Source organism: Canis aureus, chromosome 10, assembly GCF_053574225.1.
Source record: "Canis aureus isolate CA01 chromosome 10, VMU_Caureus_v.1.0, whole genome shotgun sequence".
In the NCBI taxonomy this organism is placed as follows: domain Eukaryota; kingdom Metazoa; phylum Chordata; class Mammalia; order Carnivora; family Canidae; genus Canis; species Canis aureus.
This window is the reverse complement of record NC_135620.1, coordinates 21,912,598-21,927,309: the sequence shown is the minus strand read 5'-3', so window position 1 is coordinate 21,927,309 and position 14,712 is coordinate 21,912,598. Positions and strand designations below refer to the sequence as shown.

The following is a 14,712-nucleotide window of genomic DNA, read 5'->3' as shown; positions in this document are numbered from 1 at the left end:
TATTTGAAAGGAGAGAGACTGCCAGTGGGGGGAGAGCCAGAAGGAGAGGAAGAGAGAGAAAGAAAATCTCAGGCTGACTCCCTGCTGAGCTTAGAGCCTCATGTGGTGCTCTATCTCATGACCCTGAGATCATGACCTGAGCTGAAATCAAAAGCCAGATGCTTAACTGACTGAGCCAACCAGAAGCCCCTATGTTTTGAATGTTTAAAATAATTTTTATCATTCTTTTAAGTAATTTTGTTGATTAGCACATAAAGACATAATGCCCTAACTATCAGGAAGAAAACCAATCTCTTATAACAAATACAGTTTACATCTTTAATGAACATACACCTTTTCTATAACAATTATTTTTAAAAAATCTCCCTTTGCTATAGCAAACACATATAGACTCAAAGTTATAAATTAAATGTACTTCAGAATTATTAAAATAAACATTTCATCATGACTTAGAACATTGATTACATATAATGACAAGATAAAGAATAAGGATAAGAACACCTGGGTGGTTCAGTTGGTTAAGCACCTGACTCTTGATTTTTTTTTTTTAAGATTTTATTTATTTCATAAAAGATACACACACAGAGAGAGAGAGGTAGAGACACAGGTAGAGAGAGAAGTAGGCTCCATGCAGGGAGCCAGATGTGGGACTTGATCCTGGATCCCCAGGATCATGCCCTGAGCCAAAGGCCGATGCTCAATTGCTGAGCCACCCAGGCGTCCCTTGACTCTTGATTTTAGTTTAGGTGTGATCTCATGGTTGTGAGATTGGGCCCCACATGGGGCTCTTTGCTGAGCGTGGAGTCTGCTTAAGATTTTCCCTCTCCCTCTGTTCCTCTCCACTCCCTGCTCACATTTTCTATCTCAAGAAAAAAAGAATAGGATAGATATAAATTAAACTTTGTAAGAATAGATATTAAAGATTTAGAGACCTTTTCCTTATTGATCTTTTAATTAAAATCATAGTATGATTTGTCTTTTCAAAATACCTTAAAGAGTTGTCTTTGCTTTCAGAGTTCTTTCATGCTGTTAACTGAGGCTTGCCAATAGCCCCTGACTTCATTTATATTTTTGTAAATGCATTGAGTTAGCAATTGTGGAACTTACAGTTTTCTATTTCTATAGTGTCTAAGTAAAAGAGTTAGAAAAATAACAACAGAGGAAATCCCCAAGAAAGAAGAAAGGAAATAATTAAGATAAAGCATAAATAAATTAAGTGGGGGAGAAAAAAGTACAATTTAGAAATCATCAAAACCAGAAGCTGGTTGTGTTTGTAAATATTAACAAAACAACTAATTCTCTGGCTGGGTTGGCCAAGAAAAAAAAAAAAGGAAAGAAAAAACACAAACATTATTAAAAGGAAAAATTGGGACATAATTATACACACAAGGAGTTTAAAAATGAAGAAACATCCTGTTTTCAAAATGGTTAAAGGACTGGAACAGACTTTTCTGCCCAGAAGATATGCAAATGGCCAATAAGCGTATGAAAATATGCCCAGTATGCCTAATCATTAGAGAAATGCAAATCAAAAACACAGTGAGATGCTACCTCACACCCATTAGGATGGCTGCTATTAAAAACCAAACAAAAGGGGCAAGATGACAGAGGAGTAGGGTCCCCAAGTCATCTGTCCCCACCAACTTACCTAGGTAACTTTCAAATCATCCTCAAAACCTACGAACTCGACCTGAGATTTAAAGAGAGAACAGCTGGAATGCTACAGTGAGAAGAGTTTGGCTTCTAACAAGGTACGAAGGCGGAAAAAAAATAAAAAGAATCAAGTGGGGGAGGAGCCTCCGAGGAGCCGGGCTAAGGCCGGTGGGTGAAAGCCTCCACACAGGAAAGTCCAGTCCTGGAGAAGCAGGAACTTTAAAAATCTGCACCAGATTCTTCCCGGAGGGAAAGGCGCTCATCAGGGAACCCAAGCAGAACCACAGGAGAGGAAGTGGGGCCTTCAGTCTCCTGGAGTCACTAACAGAGGATGTGCGCCCGGGGGAGGGTGCCCCACGCCCAGTGGGCGGAGCGCAGTAAAGGGCTGGTGCGCCCGGCGGGGCTTCGGGGAGCAGCCGGTGGGTGGGTGGGGGTTCCGGGCAGAGGGAGCTGTGCCCTGCTGCCTTCGGGAGCAGCGGCCCTAGTAGCGCGATTCCAGAAGAGCAGGCCCCGGATCCCAGGTCACCGGGAGCACAGCCCAGGATCCTATGCTACCCCCGGGACAGGCGGAGGCGGGAAGGGCACAGGACAGTGAGGACTCTCCTGCTGCCGGGCCCCCCCAAGCTGTGCAGCTCAGCGCCCCCCGCCCCCGGAGCATCCAGGCCAATGTGGACTAGGAGACTGCGGTAGTTACTGCTGGAGCTGACTCTAGAGCTGGAGAGCTGGCTGCCGCCAGTGTGGTTGTTCCTCCTGGTGTCACTCTGCCTGGGACAGAGCGGGACGCCAAGGAACAGGGGCCTTACGGGGTAAACAGCTCCCACGGAGCCGTGCACCTGGCAGGGGGCGGGGCAGCTCCCCCAGGTACACACATCTGAGAATCAGCACAGCAGGCCCCTCCCCCAGAAGACTAGCTGGAAGGACATGGGAAGAGCAAGTTCTTGACCGAGCAGTGCTGGAAAGCTCCAGGGAAAGTCGAGGGATTTACAGTATATAGAAACAGAGGATACTCCTCCTTGTTTTTTTCTTTCTTTTTCTTTTTTTTTCTTTTTGTTTCTTCCTTTTTCCAGTACAGCTTGTTTTTAGCCACTCTGCACTTAGCAAAATGACTATAAAGAAGAACTCAGCACAAAAGAATCAGAAACAGCACTCTCTGCCACAAAGTTACAGAATTTGGATTACAATTCGATGTCAGAAAGCCAATTCAGAAGCACAATTATAAAGCTGCTGGTGGCTCTGGAAAAAGCATAAAGGATTCAAGAGACTTCATGACTGCAGAATTTAGATCTAATCAGGCCGAAATTAAAAGTCAATTAAATGAGATGCAATCCAAACCCGAGGTAATAACGATGAGGGTTAATGAGGTGGAAGAAAGAGTGAGTGACATAGAAGACAAGTTGATGGCAAGGAAGGAAGCTGAGGAAAAAAGAGAAAAACAATTAAAAGATCATGAGGAAAGGTTAAGGGAAATAAATGACAGTTTCAGAAGGAAAAATCTAACTTTAATTGGGGTTCCAGAGGGCACTGAGAGGGACAGAGGACCAGAAAGTGAATTTGAACAAGTCATAGCTGAGAACTTCCCTAATTAGGGGAGGGAAACAGGCATTCAGATCCAGGAGATAGATAGATTCCCCCCTAAAATTGAAAACTGTTCAACACCCCATCATTTAATAGTGAAACTTACAAATTCCAAAGATAAAGAGAAAATCCTTAAAGCAGCAAGAGACAAGAGATCCCTAACCTTTATGGGGAGAAGTATTAGGTTAACAGCAGACCTCTCCACAGAGACCTGGCAGGCCAGAAAGGGCTGGCAGGATATATTCAGGGTCCTAAATAGGAAGAACATGCAGCCAAAAATACTTTATCCAGCAAGGCTCTCATTCAGAATAGAAGGAATGATAAAGAGCTTCCAAGATAGGCAGAAACTGAAAGAATATGTGATCACCAAACCAGCTCTGCAAGAAATATTAAGAAGGACTCTGTAAAAGAAAGGGGACTGCCAAAGAAATAAGCCACAAAAACAGGGACTGAATAGGTATTATGATGACACTAAATCCATATCTTTCAATAGTAACTCTGAATGTGAATGGGCATAATGATCCCGTCAAAAGAAACAGGGTTTCAGACTGGATAAAAAAGCAAGACCCATCTATTTGCTGTCTACAAGAGACTCACTTTAGACCTAAGGACACCTCCAGCCTGAAAATGAAAGGTTGGAGAACCATTTACCAGTCAAATGGTCCTCAAAAGAAAGCAGGAGTAGCAATCCTCATATCAGATAAATTAAAGTTTATGCCAAAGATTGTAGTAAGAGATGAAGAGGGATGCTATATCATACTTAAAGGATCTATCCATCAAGAGGACCTAAGAATCATGAATATTTATGCCCCTAATGTGAGAACTACCAAGTATATCAATCAATTAATAACCAAAGTAAAGACATACTTAGGTAATAATACACTAATAGTGGGAGACTTCAACATAGTGCTTTCTGCAAATGACAGATCTTCAAGCACAACATCACCAAAGAAACAAGAGCTTTAAAGGATACACTGGACCAGATGGATTTCACAGATATTTACAGAACCTTACATCCAAATGCAACTGAATACATATTCTTCCCAAGTGCACATGGAACTTTCTCCAGAATAGACCACATACTGGGTCACAAATCAGGTCTCAAGTGATACCAAAAGATTGGGATTGTCCCCTGCATATTTTCAGACCATAATGCTTTGAAACTTGAATTCAATCACAAGAAGAAATTAAGAAGAAACTCAAACACGTGGAGGTTAAAGACCATCCTGCTAAAAGATGAAAGGGTCAACCAGGAAATTAGAGAAGAATTTAAAAGATTCATGGAAACTAATAAGAATGAAGATACAACCGTTCAAAATCTTTGGGACATAGCAAAAGCAGTCCTGAGAGGGAAATACATCACAATACAAGCATCCCTCAAAAAATTGGAAAAACCTCAAATGAGAAGTCAAACTCTCCCTCTTTGCAGATGACAGGATACTGTACATAGATAACCCAAAAGACTCCACCCCAAGCTTGCTAGAACTCATACAAAATCAATGCCCTAACCCTGCACCTAAAGGAACTGGGAAAAGACAGCAAATAAAACCTACACCCAGCAGAAGAAGAGAATTAATGAAGATTCGAGCAGAACTAAATGAAATAGAGACCAGAAGAACTGTAGAATCAATCAAACCAGGAGTTGGTTCTTTGAAAGAATTAATAAGATAGATAAACCATTAGCCAGCCTTATTAAAAAACAAAAGAGAAAAGACTCTAATAAAATCGTGAATGAAAAAGGAGAGATCACCACCAATACCAAGGAAATACAAACGATTTTAAAAACTTATTATGAGCAGCTGTATGCCAATAAATTAGGCAATCTAGAAGAAATGGACACATTTCTGGAAAACCAAAAACTACCAAAACTGGAACAGGAAGAAATAGAAAACCTGAACAGGCCAATAACCAGGGAGGAAATTGAAGCAGTCATCAAAAACCTCCCAAGACACAAAAGTCCAGGGACAGATGGCTTCCCAGGGGAATTCTATAAAACGTTTAAAGAAGAAACAATACCTATTCTACTAAAGCTGTTCCAAAATATAGAAAGGGTTGGAAAACTTCCAAACTCAGTCTATGAGACCAGCATCACCTTAATCCAAAACCATACAAAGACCCCACCAAAAAGGAGAATTATAGACCAATATCCTGATGAACACAGATACAAAAGTTCTCAACAAGATACTAGCCAATAGGATCCAACAGTACATTAAGAAGATTATGTGTGGAGGTTCCTCAAAGAGTTATGAATAGATCTGCCCTACAACCCAGCAATTGCAGTGCTTGGGGATTTACCCCAAAGATATAGATGCAATGAAATGCTGGGACACCTGCACCCCGATGTTTATAGCAGCAATGTCCACAATAGCCAAACTGTGGAAAGAGCCTCAGTGTCCATCGAAAGATGAATGGATAAAGATGTGGTTTATGTATACAATGGAATGTTACTCAGCCATTAGAAACGACAAGTACCCACCATTTGCTTTGATGTGGATGGAACTGGAGGGTATTATGTTGAGTGAAATAAGTCAATCCGAGAAGGACAAACATTATATGGTCTCATTCATTTGGGGAATATAAAAAATAGTGAAAGGGAATAAAGGGGAAAGGAGAAAAAAATGAGTGGGAAATATCAGGGAGGGAGACAGAACATGAGAGACTCCTAACTCTGGGAAACGAACTAGGGGTGGTGGAAGGGGAGGTGGGCAGGGGGTGAGGGTGACGGGTGACGGGTACTGAGGGGGGCACTTGATGGGATGAGCACTGGGTGTTATTCTATACGTTGGCAAATTGAACACCAATAAAAAATAAATTTATTTAAAAAATATTTACCATGATCAAGTGGGATTTATCCCGGAGATGCAAGGCTGGTTCAACACTCATAAAGCAATCAACATGATAGATCATATCAACAAGAGAAAAAACAAGAACCATATGATCCTCTCAATAGATGCAGAGAAAGCTTTTGACAAAATACAGCATCCATTCCTGATCAAAACTCTTCAGAGTGTAGGGATAGAGGGAACATTCCTCAACATCTTAAAAGCCATCTATGAAAAGCCCACAGCAAATATCATTCTCAATGGGGAAGCACTGGGAGCCTTTCCCCTAAGATCAGGAACAAGACAGGGATGTCCACTCTCACCACTGCTATTCAACATCGTATTAGAAGTCCTAGCCTCAGCAATCAGGCAACCAAAAGAAATAAAAGGCAAATTGGCAAAGAAGAAGTCAAACTCTCCCTCTTTGCAGATGACATGATACTGTACATAGATAACCCAAAAGACTCCACCCCACGCTTGCTAGAACTCATACAGCAATTCGGCAGTGTGGCAGGATACAAAATCAATGCCCAGAAATCAGTGGCATTTCTATACACTAACAGTGAAACTGAAGAAAGAGAAATTAAGGAGTCAATCCCATTTACAATTGTACCCAAAAGCATAAGATACCTAGGAATAAACCTAACCAAAGAGGTAAAGGACCTATACCCTAAAAACTACAGAACACTTCTGAAAGAAATTGAGGAAGAAACAAAAAGATGGAAAAATATTCCATGCTCATGCATTGGAAGAATTAACATGGTGAAAATGTCAATGCTACCCAGGGCAATTTAAACATTTAATGCAATCCCCATCAAAATACCATGGACTTCCTTCAGAGAGTTGGAACAAATCATCTTAAGATTTGTATGGAATCAGAAAAGACCCTGAATAGCCATGGGAATATTAAAAAAGAAAAGCAGAGCCAGGGGCATCACAATGCTGGGTTTCAAATTGTACTAGAAAGCTTTGATCATACAGTGTGGTACTGGCACAAAAATAGACACATAGATTAATGGAACAGAAGAGAGATCCCAGAAATGGGCCCTCAACTCTATGGTCGACTAATATTCAACAAAGCAGGAAAGACTGTTCACTGGAAAAAGGACAGTCTCTTCAATAAATGGTGCTGGGAAATTGGACAGCCACATGCAGAAGAATGAAACTAGACCATTCTCTTATACCATACACAAAGATAAACTGAAAATGGATGAAAGGTCTAAATGTGAGACAAGAATCCATCAAAATCCTAGAGGAGAACACAGACAATACCCTTTTTGAACTTAGCCACAACAACTTCTTGCAAGATACATCTATGAAGGCAAGGGAAATAAAAGCAAAAATGAATTATTGGGACTTAAGATAAAAAGCTTCTGCACAGCAAAGGAAATAGTCAATGAAACTAAAAGACAACCTGATCCTGAAACTCCAGGATCACATCCTGGTCTGAAGGCAGGAGCTAAACTGCTGAGCCACCCAGGCTGCACTGTTACTTTTGTTCCTACAGTCTGCCCTAATTTATTTCAGTCCTTCTCATCTTTTCCAGTGAGAGTGAGAGGGAAGAGTTGATAGGGCAGGTTGGAGACTGTCCTTTCTCTATGTGGTCGCTAGCCACTTGGAGCTTTAAATCCCACTCCTTGGGTCAGCCCTGGTGGCTCTGCAGTTTAGCAATGCCTTCATCCCAGGGTGTGATCCTGGAGACCCAGAATCTAGTCCCATGTCGGGCCCCCTGCATGGAGCTTCTCCCTCTGCCTGTGTCTCTACCTCTCTCTCTCTCTCTGTATCTCTCATGAATAAATAAATAAGATCTTAAAAAAAAAATCCCACTCCTTCCCTACACCCACCCTTTCCTTTAGCCAGTCTAATCTCATCAGTCTTTCTCTAGTAGTCTCTTGTTTTGAAGTCATCTTTGTACAGCTTCTGCCTGGTAACCCATTTTTATTTGTATTTCCAGTTGTGGTCTATTTTTAGGGTCTATTTAAAATTTAGGCTGCTTAAAAGGCTTGTTAAGATTTAGAAGGGTGTCCCACTAGCCTATCCCTTGATAGTTCATGCTCAAAGTGTGAGCTTGATATTTCACATGCTTACTTTGAAATTGCTCATTTTGCCCCATCCTGTTTCAGACTTAACCCATCATTAATTGTTCCATGTATTCTATCTGGTGTGATGGGTGGTACCTGGACAGTTAGGGGATGCATCCAGGGTTCTTAAGGTTGGGGGATAAAGGGATAAAGACAAACCTTTACTAAGAATTCTTACCTCTTCAGCTGGCTGCATAGGACCAGACTTCAGTGCAGGCTCTGTGTCTCCTTGTTGTCCCTAGGGTCTGATCGCAACTTGAATACTTAGTTTACAGCCTTTCCTGCACTGTGTAGTCAGCTGCCTGACTTCTTAAGACCCATGGATAGTTTCCTGGCTATCTTAAATTTATTGATTCTCAAAAAAAGTTTGAAAAGTATTTTTGAAGCAATAACAATGGTGTTATTACCACCTACCCCAGTTATTCATGTATTTAACATTCAGCAAATATTTAGGAATTACTTCTCATGTACTATACACTTTTTTTTGGAGCTCGGCTACAGCAGTAAAAGAAACAAACAACATAATTCTAGTTGTAGTGTGACAAGGGGAGACCATAAGAACAACAAACACAGTAAATAAATTATTTAGTATTATAGAAAGTGTGAAGAGCCATGGAAAAAAGAAAAAGAACATGGTGGTGAAGGAGATAAGGATTGTGGGAATAAGGGACTAATTGTCATACTAAATAGGATATGCAATGTAATCTTCATCAAAGACAGTGATATTTAAGCCAAACAGTGATATAAGGAAATAGGCAATTGACTATACAAGGAAAAAAGTTCTAAGTAGAAAAACAAAAACAAAAACAAACCCCCCAAAACATCCGTAGCAGAGGTCTTAGAGGAAGAGTCTATCTGGTGGGTATAAGGGATTGTGGAAAGCCAGAATGAGGAATGCTTAGAGTAAGCAAGGAGGAGAATAGTAGATGACGGTCAAAGCGGCATTGAGGAGCCAGATTTATGAAGTAATCACAGTAGACTAATTTTTACTGAGTGAAATTGCAACTCTTACAAGATTTTGATCAGATGAGTAACAGGATCTGCTTTTGTTTTAAAAGTATCCCTCTTAGGGCACCTGGGTGGCTCAGAGGTTGAGCATCTGCTTTTGCCTCAGGGCGTGCTCCCACAGTCCCGGGATAGAGTCCTGGGATTGAGTCCCACATCGGGCTCCCTGCATGGAAGCCTGATGTGGGACTTCTCCCTCTGCCCACATCTCTGGCTCTCTTTTCTGTGTTTCTCATGAATAAATAAATAAAATCTTAAAAAAAATAAAAGTATCTCTCTGGTTCCTATATTGAGAATAGACTTTTTGGGAGTAAGTGAAGAAGCACATTGGTCTGCTAGGAAAGCTACTGGAAAAATCTAAATAAGAGAAGATGGTGGCTTGGAATAAGAAGGTCATGGCAGAATTGGTGAGAACTTCTCATATTCTAGTTTAATTTTGAAGGCAGAACTATTTCATGATGGAGTTAAGAAGAAAGAAAGAGAATGAGAATGAGTTTAATGTTTTTAGCTTCATATAGAGTTTGAAGAGTAGATTTGTTGTCAGCTGAGTTGGGGAAGCCTGTAAGTGGATGGAGCATGTTTGGGGCAAAGAATTCGAGTTATGCATTAGATTTCTAAGTATAGATGTAAAAATCATATTCACATTGAAAACAAAATTAAGGCTATTCAGAAATATTTTACATTAGTTAAAGATGTTTTTGGTAGAAGGTAATAACTTTTAAAAAACATTTTATTTATTTGAGAGAGATAGCAAGTGTGCGGGGTGGGAGGGGCAGAGGGAGAGGGACAAGCAGACTCCCCACTGAGCAGAGAGCCTGATGCTGGGCTTGATCCCAAGACCATGAGATCACGACCTGAACCAAAGGCAGATGTTTAACCGACTGAGCCACCTAGGCACCCCAAAAGATAATAACTTAAATAGGAAGATGTAATGTTGCATGTAAAAAGAAATCCCAAGTTTAGTCACTTTCAGAGCTGGTTGATCGAGCGGCTCACCAATGTTATAACATCACGTTGTTTTTATCTTCTTTTTGTTGCTGTTAAGATATCTGCTTCTCCTCAGATTAACCCCTTCACCTAAGATGTCTTTAATAGTTTTAGGTGTCATATTTAGACATAGCACAATATACAGCTGAGGAGCTATTTCTTACTTTTATTTATAATGTTGAACAAACCTTTTATGTCTCTCAGTAGGTTTATATCTTGGCCTGAATTGCGTTTACTTGCCCATTCTGAAACAAATCACTGGGAAGGGGGATAGCACCGCCCTGATTAGCTTAGTTCCTTAGAGTATTCAGTACATGATCAGTGGATGACTCCAGTTCTCCTTGAAGCAAATTGCTATGTGGAAGTGGGTGGATACTTGAACAGAATTATTTTCAGAGGAAGCCGGAAGGGAATTACCAGCATGAGAGTAGGGTTGGCAGTCACATGACAGTTGTAGGAATAAGGAAGACAGTAAAAAGCATTCATAATCTGCCCAGTGAAGATAATCATAATGTATGTGAACAGACTTTTTTTTTTTTTTGCATACACTGGCACAAAAATAGATCTTTCTTTTAACCAAATTTAGTTGTGTTAATCTAAATTAAATCATAGTATTGTTTTATAATATGTCTTGGTAGCCAATGCCTTTCTGTTAGTGAATAAGATTTCATCATCATTTTAATGGTGCCATATTTTATCATGTAGTTGTGTCATAATTTAATAAATTTCATTTTCTTTAACATTTTAAATATTTGGAAAATGCTTTAGTGAACAATTTCTTAAAACATCTTTGTACACTTTCTGATTTTTTTTCTGGAGGTAAAGTCATAGGAATAAAATTGCCGAATTCTGGACTTGCAGGGTTCCTTCAGAAAGATTATATCTAGCTATCTATATCTAGCTGACTGTGTGAATGTACTTAACTTCTTTCTCCACCTATTCAGCTAGATATTGCTGATGTGTTGGCTGATTTGTGCAATTATAGTTTAGGGATTAAAAGCATTGGTTTTGGGTTACACCTACCTGAGATTATATCCTAACTCTATTATTTACCAATTGTATGACTTTGGGAAGCCATATAACTTAATGTCTCTTAGCTGGTTTTATCTGTATAGTTGGAGGTGAAGAAGGTGTTCATATTTGATTATTATTGAATGGTGCTTTTAAAATTTATGGTAAAATTTCTTAATTTTGAATTATTTTTATTTTCTCATTTTTTCCCTCAACAAATCCTGTAGCTGGCCCGAGAAAAGAGATGCACTGAATCTTGTAATACCTGCCGATAAGAAAGACATGGGAAAGTTAGTGGATGTGTACAAGGTGCTGAAGCATCTAAATCAAGATGGGTCATTAGCAGCGAGCTTTGTTCTTCAGGACCCATTCATTGGTAAGCTGGGCTGTGTGTATCTGTGTGTGTGCATGTGTACACTCGGGTGTACACATGTGTACATGAGCTTTCCCTTATATTTCTGAATCTCTTTCTGAGCTTGGGAGGGTATTTATGAATATATTCCTTGAAACTTTATTAGATCTCACAAGTAAAACTATCAAGACCTGGAGAATTTTTTAAAGACTGGTATTTGATGTATTTCATTTCTTTAATGTTTTTTGGTCTCTTTAAGCTTCTTGTTTCTTCTTGTACCAGCTTTTGTCATTTTGTATTTTCTAGATTTTGAAATTTATTAGACTGTACCTGTTCCTATATTTATTCCTTTATGACATTAAACTTATTAGTATTATTGATTATTTTAATTCATATTTAAAAGATTTTTAAAATTGATTTTGAGAGAGACAGAGTGTGTGTACACACATGTTTACATGAGTGGGGGGAGGGGCATAGTCAGAGGAAGAGAAGAATCTCAAGCCGACTCCACACTGAGTGTAGAGCTCAATGCAGGACTCAATTTCACAAGTCTGATTATCATGACCTGAGCTGAAATCAAGAGTTAGACACTTAACTGACTGAGCCACCCATGAGCCTCTGATTATTTTCATTCTTAACTCACTGCTGATTTATATCTTTTTTTTTCTTGACCATTTTGACTATTAAAAAAGAACATGGGATCCCTGGGTGGCGCAGCGGTTTAGCGTGATCAGGGCGTGATCCTGGAGACCCGGATCAAATCCCACGTCGGGCTCCCGGTGCATGGAGCCTGCTTCTCCCTCTGCCTATGTCTCTGCCTCTGTCTCTCTCTCTCTCTGTCTCTCTGTGACTATCATAAATAAATAAAAATTAAAAAAAAGAAAAAAAGAAAAAAGAAACGACAAATACACACCAGGGCTAGCTCTGGAGCTCTGGATTCAGCTCCCGCAGTAACTCCGGAGCTCTCCATCTGCAGGGCCTGGAGGCTCTGGGGCGGGGCCGCTGATCTGCTCAGCTCGGGGCAGGAGCGTCCTTGCTGTCCTGGGCCCTCCCGACCTCTGCCTATCCTGGGGGAGGCCGGATCCTGGGCTGTGTCCCGGCGCCCAGTGCTCCCCGGCCTGTGCTGTTGGATTCGCGCTCCCGGCCGCGCAGCCGCCTCTCCGCGGAGCCGCCGCCGGAGCCCCTCTGAGCTGCTCCCGGAGCCGCGCAGCCCCCTCCGCACGGAGCCTCTTCCTCTGCCGGAGCCGCCGCGGACCTGCTCCCGGGACACGCAGCCCCCTCCGCGCGGAGCCACCGCCCGAGTCCCTCCCCTCCGAGCTGCTCCCGGGTCAATGCGTGCCGGCGCTGCAGCCCTTTAGGGAGCTCGGCGCACTCTCCCGGGGCGCAGTTGCTCTGTTAGTGTCCCAGGGAGCCTGAGGGCATCCCCGCCCTCCTGGGGTCCTGCTCTAACTCCCTGCGAGCGCCTTTCTGCCCCGGGAAGATTGGTGCAGCTCCTGCTTCTCCGAGAGGGTGCTTTCCTGTCCTGGGGACACTCGCCCTGGCCTTAGCCCGGCTCCTCGCGGGGCCCCTCCCCCTTGGATGCCTTTTGTTTCTTTATTCCCGCGCCCCCCCCCCCCCCCCCCCCCCCCCCCCCCCCGTCTTCCTACCTTGATAGAAGCGAGAACTCTTCTCACTGTAGCATTCCAGCTGTTCTCTCTTTAAATCTCAGGCCGAATTCGTAGATTTTCAGGATAATTTGAAGGTTATCTAGGTAATTTGGTGGGGACAGGTGATTTGGGGACCCTACTCTTCCGCCATCTTGCCCCTCCTCTCCTAATTTTATTTTAAAAAAAAATTCTCCACCCAATGTGGGCTCAAACTCACAACCTCAAAATCAGGACACTCACACTCCCCAACTAATCCAGCAGGTGCCCCAACAGCATTCATTCTTAAGATTATCCTTTCCTCATTGAATGATGTAGCTTTCTTATTGAAAATCAGTTGGCCATATATGTAAACATATATGTTTTATTTCTGGGCTTTCTATACTATTCATTAGTTTATGTGTGTATCCTTAGGCCAGTTACATATATTTTTTAAAATTTTTATCGCGGCAAAATACATATGACATAAAATTTACCACCCTTATTACCATTTTTAAGCATGCAGCTCAGTAGTGTTAGGTATATTCACATTCATGTACCCAATCTCCAGAAAGCTTTTTATTTTGCAGAAATAAAACTCCATACCCCATTTCCCCCACTCTAGTTCTTGGATATTACTCTTCTACTTTAGGTCTCCATGAATTTGACTACTCTAGGTAACTTACATCTGTGGAATCATAAAGTATTAGTTTTTTTATGAGCAACTTACTTCACTTAGCAGTTGTCTTCAAGGTTCATCTGTGTTGTAGCATGTTTAGAATTTACTTCATTTTAAGGATGAATAATATTCCATTGTGTCTGTTTACCACATTGTTTTTATCCATTCATCTGTCAGTGGACATTTGGATTGCTTCCACCTTTTGTCTGTTACAAATAATGCCATTATGAATATAAGTGTACAATAATAAGTCTTTGAGACTCTGCCTCCAATTCTTCTGGGCATTTACAACCAGAATTGGATTATTTGGTAATGCTCTTTGTAATTTTTGAGAACTGCCATACTCTTTTTCATGTTTTACATTTCCTCCACAGTGCAAAAGAGCTTCAGTTTTTCAAAATCCTTGTCAACCCTAGTTATTTTTAAAAAGATTTATTTATTTATTTTTATTTATTTATTTATTTTTTATTTGAGAAAGAGAGTATGCATGTGCACGTGTGAGCAGGGTGTGGGGGAGGAGGAATGGGCAAAGGGGCAGGGAGAGTGAGAATCTTGAGAATACTTCCTGCTGAGCATAAAGTTGATGTGGTACTTAATCTCAAAGATTCTGAGATCATGATTTGAGCCAAAATAGAGAGTTCCATGTTCAACTGACTGAACCATCCAGGTCCCCCAACACTAGTTATTTTTTGCTTTTGTCTTTGATAGCAACCATCCTAGTGGATATGAGGTGGTATCTCCTTGTGGTTTTGAATTGCATTTCACTAATGATTAGTGTTGATGAGCATCTTTTTGTGTGCTTATTGGCATTTGTATATCTTCTTTGGGGAAATGTTCTTTTCAAGTGCTTTGCCCATTTTTTGATCAGTTTTTTGTTACTGCTGTTCAGTCATATTGTTTTAATTATAGTAGTAGCTTTATAGTA

The 14,712-nt window shown here is 41.0% G+C and overlaps 1 protein-coding gene across 8 annotated transcripts in view; it reads left to right on the top strand.

The window, feature by feature from the left end:
- Positions 1-14,712, top strand: part of LOC144322066 (uncharacterized) — a 184,346-nt gene that overhangs the window by 32,160 nt on the left and 137,474 nt on the right. For all 8 annotated transcript variants that reach the window (XR_013387624.1, XR_013387626.1, XR_013387625.1 and 5 more), the window contains exon 2: positions 11,362-11,510. Coding sequence is in view for 3 of the 8 variants with exons in the window: in XM_077911595.1 (XP_077767721.1) it covers positions 11,362-11,510 (149 nt within the window). In the remaining 5 variants the exon portion in view is untranslated. The remainder of the gene's footprint in view (positions 1-11,361; positions 11,511-14,712) is intronic.